A 16,962-nucleotide genomic window follows, 5' to 3' on the forward strand; every position below is an offset into this window, starting at 1 on the left:
GGAAAGAGAAATGTGACAAAAAACTTATGAGAAACCTCCTCTCAAAAAGAAAAGTATGTTCTTATTGCCTTTCTTTACAGGACCTTTCCCACAATAATGAAAATGGTACAGCTGTTATACCTACCACACTGTGGGCTGACTGACAAAACAACTTTGCATTGTTAACTGCCACGCTAGTTAAGTATGTATTGCACAGATGAAATTGTAGTTTCACCATATTCTCACTCAATGGTAGCCTATTAGTGCCTTTAGGAAAGCTAAAATCTCACTCTAAAATGATATAGTTCTTAGCCAAAAACACTGGTGGTGATGAAAAATTCCTTTGTGGAACAATCCCAACTGTCAAACAGACCAGTAGTATTTGATTCACCTTAGATTTTGAACCAAGCTATACTAAAATTAAAAACCCAGACAGCGTCCTTACAATGCCTGCATAATGTGACACAACAATATTTCATTTAAATTGCAAACATGTCTTCTTAAGATTTATGAGAGTCTTAATCTAATGTCACAGAGTGAAAAAACTTAATGCAGTGATTTGCCTTGTTAATGCAAAAGCAGATGCAGCAGATTACATGAAGCTTGGCTGTTTTGGAGAAAATTCATCACTATGCAAACTATAGTTCTGGTTTGAAATATGAGAGTTTTGTCATAATTTATAAATTATGTCACTGCCTTATTAGCAGTCCACAGAACAGGCAAAAACCAAACTTAATACATGATGATGAATATTAACAACCAAGTGGCACTTTGTCAAAACACTCAATGCTGCAATGCTATTATCAGCATACTGAGGACTTTTGTGAACAATGACACCAGCTTGAACTAAAACAAGGAAAGAAGCCAGAAGCGGTTATAAACTCCATCACACAATCTTCATGATATACATGAATACAGGAGCAAAAATGTCTACAAATACCAAAGCAGACATGAATGTACAAGAATGTAGAGTACTCGTATGAAAAAAAAAAAAACTGATAAAGATTACCAGCACAGATGACATGAAATTCATACGTTTTTATTTTATACCTTTCTCGTTCTGGTGAATGCAAACTAGTATCTGGTCTCAAGCAGTTGGTACTAGCACTCCTAGCCCTGTCAAGGGAGGGCTGTAGTTCACTAGTGCCAGTGCATTGCATCCAATGGTAGAAGAGAAAGAAAAAGAAAACAAAGAAAGGAATACAATGTTAGATATTAACTCATAAAATAATGCTCTCTTCACAGAAAATGTAGAATCACAATGATTTAATTAAGGAAAATGTAAAAGAGCTGACTGGATGACAGTGTCAAGATTTATTTAGAAAATAAAAGCAAAAAAATGACTGCTATGAATATTTTGCTAAGATCATTGAAATGTTTAAAATTGAATGAGACAGAAAAACATTGTAAGAAAATGAAATGAGAAATATCAAACAATAAATTTAAATCCTTATTAAGAGCAGTAAATCTTAAGCCAACACAAAAGGATGTGGTAGACTATATATTATGTGAAATTACTTTACACTGAAGCTCATTTATTCTGCAAATCCATGTTAGATACTAAAAAGGAGAGGCAATTAATCCTCAGTTTCTTACCTAACCAGTAGATCACCTCCAAACTTCGGTATTTGTGAATTAAGGCAATCACGAAGGAGTGAAATATCCTGTCTAATCACAGATTTGGTCTTAGCACATGCAGGAAGAGTTGAGCTTTGTAAATTAAAATTATTTAAACAAAATGAAAGTAAATTTGACATGTAACCAAAATCTTATACATAAACAAAAGAATGTTACAAAGAAAAACATGCAACATACAATTTTAACAGTGAAGACAATTTTATCTATTACAAAGTGGTTTGGTTTGGGTTTTTTTGGTCACGTAGGGGTTAATTTAAACAGTCAGATGAAGTTATTTTAGGATATCCCCTATCTCTCAGTTATGGAAACTTTATGAAACATCTTTAATTTGTCATTTAACAAGGCAAGACTTTTTTTTTCTTTAAAAGGACCTAACTACTTAAAGGGAACTCTAAACACTTCTTACCTGTATAGGTTCCAATGAGTACCATTTTCTAGTAAAGGCATCTTGGGTGGTAATGTTTTATAGTGCCTAACAGAACTTCTTGAATGTGGTGAAACAGAAAACAAAACAGAACAACACAAACATATGCCAGAAATAAAAAGACAGGTAAAGGTAAGCTCAATGGATCAGAACATAAAATAGATACATACTTTTCTACCACATTTAATATCTATATGAGTAGATTTCTCAATAAACGTTTTTCTAAACTATTGTGGCAGTTATCTGGGGGACAAATTTTTTGTATTTACACTTTTGCTAATACAGTTCATGAACTCAGACAATACTAGTATAGCTTGGATTTTTTCCTTGTAATGACAATGATCTAAATTCCATTCATAAAGATTTTTAATTAAAATATAAAAGCTTTTGTAAAGAATTTGTTGATATTGAACCTGCACTTTATTTCTCTTAGTGATGCCTTACTTAGACCTACAGAGATTTTAACTTCTTAAGTAGCTAAGTGTGAAAAGCTTGCCAAAACAAGATATATAGTATCACAGACTTAATTATAGATGTATTAGCATCTGACATTTTTGAATGTGGATGTCTCTTGGAAGTGGTGTATAAGCTTAAAAATCTAACAGTAATAAATGCTATTAATAATGAGCTAATTAAAAAACCTAGGAGATCTGCTACATCAACCAGCAGAGCAGCACTCTGAGATGTTACGACAACTATCTAGTATCACCCCTTACAGTACATGAGATTTTATAACAGGAAAAGTTTGCTTTATTATCCAATGAACAAGCCAGACAGTAGCTGCCATTTAATGGTTAAGGGTTAATAACCAAGATCTCACATTTTTCCACATACCCTACCAGGAGTCAGCTGCGGTGCTGTTAGCTGAAGGACCCACAGCCTTGAGGATTTTGCAGCTTCAAGAACAGCCTGTTCTAACAGGGCATTTTAATTCCTGTTAAAGGCCTAGGCAGAGCAGATCAACATTACAAACCCAGCTGTGCCACAGACAGATGAAACAACTCTCTGCCTGGAAACACCAGTGTCTGTAAAACCCTGCAGGATTTAATAGATAAACCCTTAACATTTCTTTCTCCTTTTAAGATGAAGCTGTCTTAACAATCAGTTAAAATATTGTTCAGCAAGCTGTCTAGAGAATAAGGATAAAGCCTTTTGTTTCTAACAAACAAGTATCAGGCCACTACAGAGAAGGGACAAAAGATGACAAACAATGCACAGACCAAATTTTTGTTGAGAGGGTTTTTGAGATTACTTGTTGAAGTAGCACAATGGTTAACTACTTACACTTCAACCTACATTTTCACTGTTTCTGAAAGGAAGACTTTCTACACAATCTGATGTGTATTTTTACAAGATTAACAGATGTGGTGAAAAGAAAGGAGGGGTGGGATGAAAATGGGATTTGTTAGATAAAGATATTTCAGTCCCATTTGGTTTCACATTGGGAAGAATTGAGACAGGGAAATAGGGAGCTCCAAGCTTTGGAACAAGAGATTAACAGAGATTGAAGATGAGCTCAAACCACAAAGTTTATACCTGGATCTAATTTATAGCACAATATGTAGAAGTAAAAAACAGTAATACGGGACCGCCTCAAATCTGGGTTTCCTAGTGAACCCTCATTAATCAAGCGACCAAAATTAGCATGAGATTAGGTGTCACAACAAATAAAGATTGTTGGCTTGCTCGTGGCTGTAATATAAACAGAAAAATGCAAATAAAAGAAGACATAAAAACAACTAAAAAGGAATGTTTGAAATGATAACACTGTCATGCATTGGGAGACCAGGAATTCTGTGACTAGACAGAAAATTTACCAGAAAATAAAACTGCAAAATCAGAATTTCTTCAGTTGTTTCAATCCTTACTAAAGTCCACAAACATACATACACATCTCAATCGGAATTAAAATTAACAAAAAAGAACAACTGACACCTGGATAACAATGTACTAGGAAGTTCTTTACTTACTGGAACTAAATACTGCTATGGAAAAAAACTGGGCACACAAAATATAGACAACTAAGCAGATGTGTTCATGATTACCGAAGTCCTGTATTTACCTGATGGTATGTAGGCACTCTGCACTTCTTCCTCGTTTTGCTCTGGGCAGCATAAGAAGCTCACTGCACAGACAGGATGGATGGTGAGTGAAACAGGTATCATTATGAAGCATTAATGACATGGGTTGTGCCAATGATACGCAAATGAAAACATAAAAAGAAACAAGAAGCTTCCACCCAGATAGATACTCTGATAATGTTCAAACCCAGACTGCACTTCTCAAAGAATATGAGCCAAAAAAATGCCTGTGATAACTACATTTTCAATAAATTTCTTTTAGTGTGGCACCTAATTTTGTGGAATTTCTCCTTTTCTCTAATAGTTTCCTTTCTTATGAACTAATTAATGAAGAAAAACTTTAGAAAATAAAAGAATGATGCTTGTAGTTTTTTAGGTTATTTTTTCTTCCTAAGCCACAAAAACATACAACAAAAAGCAGGGAAGTTTTGCAACTGATTTACTGCAGATCAGTTTATGGGAAGAGTAACCAGTCACTCTTCTGGGAAAAATAAAAATATCTGTCTTCAATGGAAATACTATGTTAGCCCATAGTATTTGTATAAGTCATAGCTCTTGACAGTATTTTCTAATGCAATCATAAATTAAAAAAATTGCTGATCAGCTCTCAGACTTTTTGTTTCTTATCATTTTCAATTGAGAAAATCAGCCATCTATTCTATTTTCATTTATTGTAACCAAACACGTTACAGCCAGCAAGATGGTAAAATTAATACAAATTTATGCCTATGGTAAATATGACTATGATATGAAATATCCCTTGCATTAATCTTGTAGTTTTACGCACTTCGACACAATCAGAAAGACTAAGCTCCAAAGGTCCTAATTATCGTATGAAATTAAGGCTAAACTTCATGGAAACATGCTATTTTAAAAGAAGCAGGGAATCATATGAAGTACTATGGAGACAAAGAGAGAAAAGATTACAAAAATAGATAAAGCAGCAGTTGTTCAATGTGTTTTCTGCTTCATGATGTTATAAAATACCCATTTAACTGATGCAGTACAGATAAAATTTATCTAAGATTCCAAACTGGCCAGCTTGAAATAATGGCTTGTGAGTCGCATGAGATTTAACTTTGCATCTGGAACCACTAGCCTGATTTTGACGCAACAAAACATTAAAGTTGCACTGAATTGTGGGGAGGTGGGGGGGGTTTAAACAAAATTTTCACTTATAAGCTCAGAGGACTAAGAGAATTTATATGCAGGTTTCCAAATCACAAAGCAGCATGCATTTTAGGAAAAAACGTTACCATTTCCTTAAGAGTTATGAAGTAGATGCGAAGTCCAAATTAAATCATAGGGTACTTTGCTAATATTTACTCTACCTTTGCTAAAGCCAAAGAGTATCTATTATAATTGGCCCATGGCAAACAGTAATACAAAATTTGTGCAGAAAAGGGATAGAAAAGAGCAAATCCACCATAAAATCTTCAAGAAAAAAAAAACAACAAAGCAAAAGAATTCATTACAGTCAGTTATGGATAATACAAGAAGATACTCACAGATTTGTAATAAACTAAGTAAGTCTGGTTTGGAGACATTTAAAATAAACAGTATTATTTTTTAAAAAGTGTTTTCCAATGTGAGTATTTTAGTACTCATATTAACAGATCTTACTTAGCAATAAAAGAAACACCAAAGCAATGAAAAGAGCCATGGCCTTGAAAATTGGATGATGACCCTGAATCCAGAGCAAAGTACACTGCTTAGCTAGATTTCCTAATAAAATGTTTTTCCTAACAGATTTTTAAACATACACATATATACATGTATGTATATAAATATATATAACAAAGGTAAAGTGGACAAATCAGTTCCGCTAGAAATTTATCACACCAGATACTTTAGTAAGAGACTATAATATCTATTTTTCAAAGATCTATTCAAAATTAGAGAACAATGCCAGACCATTGAGAAAATTACCAAAAATAATCAGCAACTGTAATATCTGCCATGTAACTATTGCACAATTACTTTTTGAATGAAGTATATGAATGTTTAGATGATGGGTTCAGTAAATGAACACCACTTAATACTTATACTACTCTTGATACTAAAATGTAATACTGAAAAAATATTTTTTTTAATTCTTGGATGAGATAAAGGATCTTCCTCAACAAAAGCTGGTTTTGATCTTCTCTATGATGCTGCTCTTACGGTCTTACAGTAAAACCTGCAAGAGTTGAACAGACTCCACAACTGAAGAAATCTGGGGCAAAGAAGAAAACAGGGAAAAGGAGCCCACTGCAGACCAGATATTACTCAAGAAAAGTAAATACATAGACCCATCCTTAAATCCTGCAAAATATGCCATGTACATCCTTCATGTCTGATCTCTGAACTTCTGAAAAGTGTTTTCTCAGCGTTGAAGAGAACTGAAGACTGTGTCTTACTCCTCTGAAGAAACACAACAGCCCATTGCTGCTGTGGTTCTGGTCTGATGGCCCGTCTCCAAGAAAGCCTCAATGCAAGCCTTGCTCTCCAAGCATTATCCATGCATATATCATCATTTTTATCATGGTTTGAGGCATTACTGGAAGAAAATCTTTTAGAGAGTTAACTGTCTGTATTTATTTTTACTGACAAAAGCTACTCTTTAATGTTTCTTTCTCTTCATATCTGCTGAATAAAAAAACTATTCAATAAATAACTTCAGGAATCTTTTGGATATTCACTACTTAAAATAAATAATAACATGAAACATTTGCAACAAGCAGAAATTACTTGAATTCGCTTACTATAAATCTGACTACTATATTTAAAAAGTATTTCAATTCACTTTCCTATGGAAATTCAGGGCAACAATCTAACTTAGACAGTTCTGTACATACTTCTTCACCATAAAGTTGAAATGTTTAAAATGTTCTAAATAAATCATTCATTCCCTTATGTATGTTATCATATTAAAAAAGCAAAACAGGCAAGCTCATATATAAACTCAAACTATTTTAACTGCAAAAGCCGTTATTCAATTTCTATGTTGCTTCAAAACAGGACAAAGAGTTCCAGAGATTTTTGTGGTTTATTCTTTACACATTTTCACATCTCTATTAAATGTATATTCTGTATTAAATTTACTGGATCATTTAGAAAGTTTTTGTCATCCTTACTCACAAAGTAAGTAACTTACTGCAAAAAAAAAAAATCCAGGGACATTGCTAGGACCTTATTGACCTTACATGAATTGTAAAAGGTTGCTATTATAGTTTAGCTATATCATTTTTTTATAAGTAAACAAATTACCCATGAACAATGATAATCTATGTGATTGGCATCATTATGCTTCCCAAATACTGAACTGAAATACCTTTTTAAACTTTTTCCAGCTATAAACTAAAGAGAAATTCTCATTTTCTTCTATTTTATTAGAATACATTACTAGATACCTGAAAACAATGCCTATTAGAAGAGACCAGGCATTCTCTGAGGCATGTGGCCACTGCATGTATTCCAGGGATACATGTGTTAGTGTCACACACCCAAGATTGGAGATTTTTGCTAATTACAAGCACTGCAACTATTTTTGCTATGCTTGGGTACTGTACAAGTTCACCAGAATGTTACATAAGATGCTCCAAAACCTCTAAGCACAGGAACGCAAATCATAGCATATGCATCTCCCGACTAGTAGGAAGGCATGCCTGGTGTTTTGCTGGTTACCAAAACAAAGTTACAAGAATACTGGGGTATACATGTAGATTTGTGGTTTTCTAGCAAAAATCTCTGGGATTCATTCATGAAACAAACAGCAGAATACTCTAGGGCAAACACCCAAGAACCGTTAGTCTAGATAACTGCTATTACTGTCAACCCAGTGCACAGTTTTAACATAAGAGAGCTATAGATAACACTACCATGACACTAGATTTGTCAGCTAGGATAGTTTCTCTCCTTTCCCCATTACTACCAGCCCTGTTTCTACTGAACACCTGAAAATTAGACAATGACATTTCTAAACTTTTTTCCAAGTTCAGGCTGACGATGTACCTTTCTTGATCAGACAAATACTGACTATCCATGTCTCTGGATCTGTAATCAACTGGAGTTCTGGAGGCATCATGGTGTCTAGTTGGAGAACGTGATCTTCTCATTTGATGAATTTCATCTAAACTCCTGAAAGGCAGAAACACGTATGATAATCTTGTTTTCTCATAGATAACACAGGTTAATGGATTACAGTACAAGTTGATTAAAGAAGATTTTAATCATAAAATTGTTATATGACAAAATTTTATCATATGATAAAAAAAATTCGTATCCTAAGACTAAAAAAACCCCATATCTCTAAATATAGAAATATTACATATACATATAGAAATATACATCAATATAGAAATAAAAATATTTTTCTACCATATTTAGAAGTACGTGCCTGTTTCTGTGTGAACACTGCTGGATTCAGTAATGGCATTTTCAAGGCCTGTACTTAAAGAATAACTGAGATAACACAATAACTGATAATACCTCAGATGAAATTAAGTTTCATACATTTGTAGATTCAAAGCCAGATTTATAAAGACCTGACTTTGGACTGACAAATTTTGCAGATATCTCCAAGTGTTCGTTAAGAAATTCTGTGATAGGATATGGGAACTTGCAACAGGTTTTTATCAACTAGGTTTTATCAACAAACTAGATGTTATACCAAAGGAGTGCAATTTTGTATGAATGTAGGTAAGCTCTGACCTTCACGACAGTTATTTAAAGGTCTCTTCACATGGAAAAGAATAAGAAAAAAATTACTACTTGAGGTGCAGATTCTTCCTTTAGTTTAATAACTTCCACTGGAACATGAAGCATTAGTTTTTCAAAGTATAAAAAAGGATGGGTGGAATTGACCATGAAGTATTTAATTTGTGCATCATGCTTGTAGATAGAAAGATACAAGAGTACATTAATTGTTTGTAAAAGCAGAATGAGGAGCTCTCATTTTCTCTACTACAAAAAAAAAAAAGTCAGTGCCACAGTCTGTTCTGCGTATAGCCATACTCTTCTCTCTGTGAAGAATGCATTACTGAGAAATGCGACAGCAAGTGATTTGGTGGGTAGTGAAACAGCTTCATCTATAAGAACTGATGAATAGGGGGGGTGCATGCAGAGACTAAAGCACAAATACTTCAGCCCATCAGAACAGTATATGTGACATGGAGGACGAAGAGGAAAAGACGAAGTCATCAGGATTCTCAGCTGAGAGGAGAGGCTGGTTTTCTAGACTATACCATCATTTTGAAACATCACAGCTGTCTGGTTTTAAACAACCAATGATGGAACTCCAAAACAACAGACACAGAAACCATGGATAAGTGCACTACTGCAGAACAGAATTTTGTACACAAAATTCAGCTAAGACAGGTAGATTTTCAGTAAACTCTCTCCAGCTAGTAGGCAACTAGCTAGTAGGCAACTAGCAACTAGCTAGTTGCTAACTAACTATTGCTAGTGCAACACTTCAAGTTCTTGCAGTAATTCGAGAACAAAGCTTCCTAGAAATTAGAGGAAAGGAAGACTGGTAAAACCTGCTTGATATTTAGGGTTCCATGAGAGGTTGCAAGAGAAGCTTATTGACCAGCACAATAAAACAAGCAAAATTAATAGGTCAAGTTTCGTGCTTAAACAGTCTGTATGGCTGCCCAGCTGGCAACTAAGCACCTTGCAGCCGCCCTCTCTCCAGCCTTGGGGCAGATCTGTGGGTAGTATTCTTAAAAAAACTTTGCGTAACCCTAAACAAGACCTGAGACACATTCAGGAGACTTAATATGAGCAAACTGGATCCTCTCTCCATGGTGATCCACTTGCCCAGATGACATATAATATGCTCCTTGAAGGGGTACCTTTCCCTCACACCTAACAGAAGTCACCACAGGAGGCTGAAGACTGTGGAAATTAACCCTATCCTAGCTGAACCGAGGACAATGGCACTATTTAAAAAAAGCCTAAAACATGGAAATGAAAAGCTTTAAAGAGGATTATCCTATTAATACGTTGTTACTCAAGCAGTAAATGCAGAAAATAGAGGTTTATAAATCACTGTCTGATTCTGTAAAGTGTTTTACTTCCACTAAAAATGTCACACTATAAATACAATCAGTAATTTCAGCTTGCTATTACATCAAAATTAGTTCAATTCCTAGTCATTAAACAATTTGTAAAGGTCACTATTTATTATCCTATATACTTACGAGGCTTCATACAAGATTCAGCCACTGACTGAAAAAACATTTCCAAACTTATGTATGAGTTATGTATACAGATTATGAATCACAGAGAACATATCAGTAAGAAGAGGTAAAATGCTACAAAGTTATGATTCATCTCGTGAGCACTCCTGAATGATTAATAGAAGCATACATCAAGTTCCAATGTTACATTATTAAATTCAGATAAAAAAAAGTTTTAAAACTGTAAAAAATTGCTGAACAAGAGAAAAGTTAATAATGACAGATTATATATAGTTGAAACCACCCAGTGTTTCACTAACTTGTAATGCCTACCTCTGTAATGGCACATTTGGTAAACGTGAACGGGTCCTGCCCTGATCGTCGCCACGGTGAGGAGATACAGATCGTGAACGATGATGTGTTGTTCTCTGCTGTTCTGGCACAGTTAGCGTTGTAGATTTACTTTCTCTAGTGCTAGACCTATAACCTACTGGCAAGAGGGCAATGAAAGGAAATTAGAGAATCAAAGTATCAGTTTGGAAAGAATTCAGATAGTTAATCCTTCAAGGAACACTTATCTAAACATTTACACAACTTTCAAGTCATCATTCAGCTGTTGTACATCCCGACATATCATGCAGCCAGGATGAATTACCTGCATTGTCATTAAATATCTACATGTACAGAGACAGAGAAACTGAGATGATTTTCATTACGTATGGGAAGATGTGGAGCACAAGATCGAAGTAGTTTTTTGACTTGGGGAAGAGTACCCAAAGTAATTTGTATTTAAAAATTGTCATACAGTACCAAATACTTTAAAGGAATCCAAGCAATGTAGGTTTATCTCATCTAACAAATGGAGAGGGCATGCTTATGCATGACAGCACAGACTCTGGTTTCAGTTAAACACAAAGATGTTCTCCTTCTAAACTTGGCCAAAGCCACCTACTTTCAAAAATTACGAGCATTTACAGTATAAGGTATAGTATACCGGGTGTTGCATACTCTGCAGAACATTTTTACCAAATACTATTAATGAGTTGCAAAATTTCTTGTAGTTCATTTTTACATAGGATGGAAAAAGAAAAAAAAAAGATCAGCAGAATGTTAGAATAGTTTGAAGTGTTGAAATTCCCGTGCCTTTTTCCATGTAGCACACTACTTTGTTATATATTTTTAACCCCATCCTAAAACAGACAATGAAGCTCAGTAAGATGAACAGACTTCAAAAGATAACTGTTATCTTTCCAAAAGACCCTAAGGAGATTTGCTCAGATTTCAGTTGCTCACTTCTAGACATTTAAACTAGATTACAAGAATCCCTTGACAAAAAAAATCTCTTAATGACAGAGAGGGTCATGCCTTAAGCCATCTCATTTAGATTCCAAAATAATAATTTTGCTGCTTCTCTGAATTTGTCTAGCATTAACTTCCTGCAATGTGCTATTTTGTTCAGCTAAAAATCCAGCCTGTATCATGATTCTTCTTTCCATACAGGAAAAGACTATATTTTAATCACCCAATCATCAACTGCATTAATTAAATACATTGCACTTTTAAAATATCTTTTATAGAGTTTCAAGTTTGGTGGTTTTTTTCATAAAAATGTAATTTTTATAATTCTTGTAGTTCTCTGATCTTCTACCAAATTGTTACAGCCCTCTTAAAAGCGTGGCTAATACACAGAGTCTGCATTAGGCTTGGTCATGTATTCAATGATACTTAATAACCTGTTCAGCTGCAAGTCTGAACCCTGATCCTAAACATCAAGGAAGAATTCATGCTTGTTTCCCAGTTGTGTGTCAGTTTACCAATGTATTCTAATGGACATGTAACTTACCTGCATGCATTATCTCATTATTAGACATTGAGGAAAACACTTTGTTAAAACCGTTATAAAAAATTCTGAAGTAAGAGTAGCTACCACCATAGAACAGATTCATCTTAGCAACACAAAACTAACAGGAACCTATTCAATTTTCCATTTTATCATCCAAGGAATTCTAAGTCTGCTTTCCCTGATTATACAGCTTATAATACCACAGCCTCCAGAACTGTGTCCACCTTTTTAAACTACTGAACAAACTAGCAAGAGTTATCCAAAGTTACCAGAAGAGCACCTAAGTATTCTAGTATCCTACAGCAGCTTTCAGCACTACACCAGCTTTCCAGGAACTTCAGTAAATAAAAAAAAAGATTGGCTTTAATATGTTTTTGTCTTTAATATATATTTAACACTACAAATATGATAGGAAAGGAGGATAGGAAGGAGACAAAGTTGACAAAAAGCAGATGAGACAATTTTATTACAGACTTTCTGGTTACCATCAGCTAGAAAACATACGCAGAAAGACCTTTGCAAGTTCTGCTGTCAAACTTCTGTCTTCTACTTTGTAGTATAGTGGCTGGTGTGAGAACACAGGAAATAATCTTTTTCTTCCATTTCTTGAAGCAGAGGTGTAGGATGAGGATAACAAATCAGGGAAACAAGAGGCACTATTTGGGAGAGCTCACTTGCAGCTACAGAAGATCTAAGCAGTAGCTACAAAACAGCAAAAAACAGGAACACCTTGCCACTTGAAGAACAAAGCAGTACTGAGTACTGACTGCAAAATAGGACTGTAAAATTTGATAGCACGAATGAAACTATCTCCAGGGTTTATCAACCTTTTAACAAAGAAGGTCTCCAATGTTTCACGGGTTTTGATGTACTTTGATGTTGGAGTACCCAATCTGCCAAAAAAGTGTTCCAGAGTTCTGTAACAAAATTAACAAGTTCCATAAGGATCCCCCTGATCTCAGGACGAGGACTGGGTGTAAATCTTGAAGGAAAAAAGGGACTCCCTCAGGACTTCAATGGAGATTCCCTTACGTCATGTACTAAGGTTGCTGCAGGAAATGTCTGAGTTTCTGTCTGAGGAAGAAAAAAATACTACATATGACAAAAGCTGGACGTGTTCCTTTTCCCAGGATAACTAAATCTAAGATCCGTTTGCTAAAACGTATTTCATTTTCCAAACAAGCTGCTTTTGGATAAAATTCTGTCTCCTCTATCAGAAAGAACACTAGTTTACTTTTACTCACACTGTAATCAAAGAAATAACAAACTTTTTTCCAAGCTTTAGGCAACGTACTGCAATACATATGTTGTAAATACACAAAAAGTTAAATATAAATTCCAGTTTAAAATATTTTTGTAGAGTATCTCTAGTCTGCCTTAAAAAATATACGTAGAATTATCCTGTAAACTTAAAAATCTGGTATAGAAAGATGATTTTATCTGATATATATTCTTCATAGCAAATCTATCCAAGGAAGAATAGCTAAAACTTGTACATTGTGTGTACACAAAGCTTACAGAACAGACAGAGCAACAGCAATTTCTGTTGACAAGCAGGTCAAATCACATCCATACTTCCATAGTGACCGTGACAGTGACAGCAACAGTAACTTTTCCTTATATCCTCAAATACAAAGGCTCTGTGCTCTCCAGAGTGAGCAGAGAAATATTTTACATGGACCAACACGACAGCAGCAATCGAGCTTATGGTACTTTACGCAAAAGAAGTTTCTCATCAGTTGCTCATGGGAAACTGTCAGGTGTGACATGAAATGGAAGCTGGATGGATGTTGAAAATGGTAATAGCAAATGTCTGATACCAGAATATTTTTTTTTAAGTCAGGACAATGACAGGGTGCTGTGTTGAAGTCACCTTGCTGCCACAGGAGGAAGGTAAGCACAATGCAACCATTTATATAGATTACAAATGAGAGAAAAATAGATTGTTCTGAAGAACTACCCACAGCATAAGCAATACAGCTCATTGAAAATACCCTTTGGGATATTGTCACCTGTACATGAGCTTTTTTTCCTCTCTAATTAGTAACATTACTGAAGTTTTGGTTAAAAAGATAGGCCCCAAAACATGTTCAGTTTATATTAAATCCTTTAGTGACTCTTCCTATATACTTAGCAATAATGAGGCCATTTCTGTAATATTGGGCTCCCCAGTACAAGACAGACATGGAGTTACTGGTGTGAGTCTCAGAATCACAAAGGTAATTAAGAGACTGGAGCATCTCTCATATGAGGAAAGGCTAAGAGATTTAAAATAATATTTTCTTCATGTAAGTATATGTGGGCATACCACAAAAACCTGTCAAAAATCAATTTTGTTAAATCTGAGCTTCAAATTAAAGTTACTTTAAGATGTTGACATAAACTCCTTTTATGAACAGTTCTATGAGTTGATTTACATATATATATCACTGCAAGATGCTATTAATAAATGAGGACAGTACAATTATATGAAAGAGAAGGCACATTTGACATGACAAAGGAAAAACACTTTTCTTAAAATACTACTGAAGTTAACAAAGTGCCATTATTTTTAGTGCAGCAGTCTTTACTTCCATTGACAAACAGCAATTCTTTGCAGCTGCTGAAAGCTCTAGGACTATAGTTTTCTCTGTTATTACTAAATGCTAATACTGCATTTACTTAGCAATTGGTAAAACATTTGAAATTATAGTTTTAAGGATTTCCAATGTTAGTTAAATTTGCGAAAATACTTTCAGCATTCCTTTTTAGCCTATGGTGGTGATCAAGTGAACTTGTGCTTCTACATTTCATAGTTGCTTGCTTTTTAGAAAATGAGCAATAATCTTTGTGAAAATCTTGAGATATTAATAAGGCAAAATAACTTCTTCCTCTTCTGAATATTTCAAGAGAAAGAATAAATTAACAACTGTAGGAATATATCTTTTATAAAGATAGAGCTTATTTATCACATACAGGCACCATGGTGGGTAACACTGGCAAGTAAGCGGCAACGGAAAGAAAAGGTGCTTTAAAGGGAAACATTTTCTTTTGCATCGCGTGTTGTAAACTCAATTTTTATATTCTTACTTCTGTTGAGAAGGAATATCTGAATCCTAGTCTAATCTAGTTGAAGCCAATAGAGGTCATGCTGAAGCAGTCTAAGAGTGCATAATCATCCTACATTTTGGGGAAATATGGATATTCATAGTTCCCTCCCACACGCATACCTTGCAGGAGAATGTGTGGGAAATCTGGACCAGATAAGAGCTGCAGTGCACTCTGGTGAGGTCCATGCTATTGAGGGGCAGGAGGAGGGAAGGAGTAAAGATCCTGCAGCACAAAAAGGAACTTGCATGCAACTTAGTTTTAACAGAGGAGACTGTTAGATGGAGAAGATACTGTACTATTCACCCAGTGCAAATAAAGGTCGCGGTCCAAAATCTTGGAAGATTTAACAATTTGGTAAGTAAAGAAGGATGGACAGGAGGGTAGAAATGCATATCTGAACTTGCCGTCCAGGCATATTTGTGAATCTATGCTTAAGACTCTTGAACAGTTCAGTAGCTGGTGGGACTGGCAAACTTTTCCAGCTCTCACAGCAAAACACATTTTTGTATGTTGTCTGTGCTGTCACACATTTTTGGCTGATAACTGAGATTTTCTTTGCCTGTGTGTGCCTGAAGTCTAATCCTCAGTCAAGAATTCAGATTGCATATGCACTTATTCAAATATCCACTTAACACAGGAATATCAAACAAATTAACTCCACTTAAAATTGCCAAACAAATGTACCCATTAAACTCAAAATAGACTAATTTGTGAGTTCAGCTGTGAGGTCAGTTCAGCTGTCAAATTGTTTCTGACTTCAGAAAGATTTTCCTTACCAGGCACTTTGAGTTTCAGTTTAGAGATTCTCAGCTCATTGTAAATCCTATTGGTACAGATTAAATCTTGCAATTTTCTACAGTGATCTCTAAGAGAATTTGGACCCATGCTCCCTTCAAAGCCACACCTGAGCATGCACAGTCCCAAGAAATTTCTGTAAGAATCAGTTATTAAGTGCTGACTCAGTGAACAGAGTCCAATGCATTCAGCTGAACAGTTTTTAATGTTTCCTGTCAGATGGAAAATGTTTTATTTCAAATGGTAAATGGATGCCTCAAAGAACTGGGAGCTGAAAAAAAGCCCCAATTCTTAATACAGTATAACAAAACCTTTAATGTAATTAAGTCTACACATATATGCCAGTGTCTACACTGCCAACTAAAAAAATGAAATAATAAGCAGGAAAACATTTTTAGAACGTATGACTTATTTTAATTTTAAATGCTCACTATCTCAGCTGGTGTAAAAATACTGAGATTAATCATTTCATTAAAGTCAATATCATTATTGACATTATCAATATCATGTCATACCTGAACAAACTTCCTTCTTAGTAACTCAGGTTGTGAGTGTGTTAAAGTAAGAAAAGAACCCAGACAACACCAAAGGAGGGAGCATTTGGCTCAATAAACACCAGGATGATATTGTCTTAATAAAATTTATTTGTATGGTTATAAAATGGATAAATAAATTATTGGATTACTTTAAACACAGATCAGGAAGGTAGAGAGCTTTCCAAATCCCATCATAATTTATTTCAGGAATTTTCATAATGAAGATCCACAGAAAAACAGATACAGTGTTGGCAATGACATAGTGATTCTTCAGTTACTGTGGGACAATTGGGAAACTCATTTGTCTGACTTGTGGCAACAGTCAAACAGAAGTAGAAAAATGTGGTATCCAAAACCACCCTCAAGATTTTCAGTATGTAAGGAATGCTGAATTAAAAGACAAACCATAGAA

General features: G+C 34.8%; 1 protein-coding gene across 12 annotated transcripts in view; it reads right to left on the reverse strand.

Moving 5' to 3' along the window:
• RIMS1 (regulating synaptic membrane exocytosis 1) overlaps positions 1–16,962 on the reverse strand; it is a 135,244-nt gene that overhangs the window by 99,765 nt on the left and 18,517 nt on the right. For 7 of the 12 annotated variants that reach the window (XM_010138845.1, XM_010138844.1, XM_010138841.1 and 4 more), the window contains exons 11-14: positions 10,620–10,776; positions 8,116–8,241; positions 4,104–4,166; positions 1,030–1,119 (exon numbers count right to left, since the gene is read on the reverse strand). In XM_010138845.1, coding sequence (XP_010137147.1) covers positions 1,030–1,119; positions 4,104–4,166; positions 8,116–8,241; positions 10,620–10,776 — 436 coding nt within the window. Of the gene's footprint in view, positions 1–1,029; positions 1,120–1,575; positions 1,690–2,023; positions 2,102–4,103; positions 4,167–8,115; positions 8,242–10,619; positions 10,777–16,962 lie in introns of all 12 variants that reach the window. The other 5 variants (XM_010138833.1, XM_010138838.1, XM_010138834.1 and 2 more) reach the window with 5 other exon arrangements.

This window comes from Buceros rhinoceros, unplaced genomic scaffold (genome assembly GCF_000710305.1).
Source record: "Buceros rhinoceros silvestris isolate BGI_N320 unplaced genomic scaffold, ASM71030v1 scaffold6386, whole genome shotgun sequence".
Taxonomy (NCBI): domain Eukaryota; kingdom Metazoa; phylum Chordata; class Aves; order Bucerotiformes; family Bucerotidae; genus Buceros; species Buceros rhinoceros.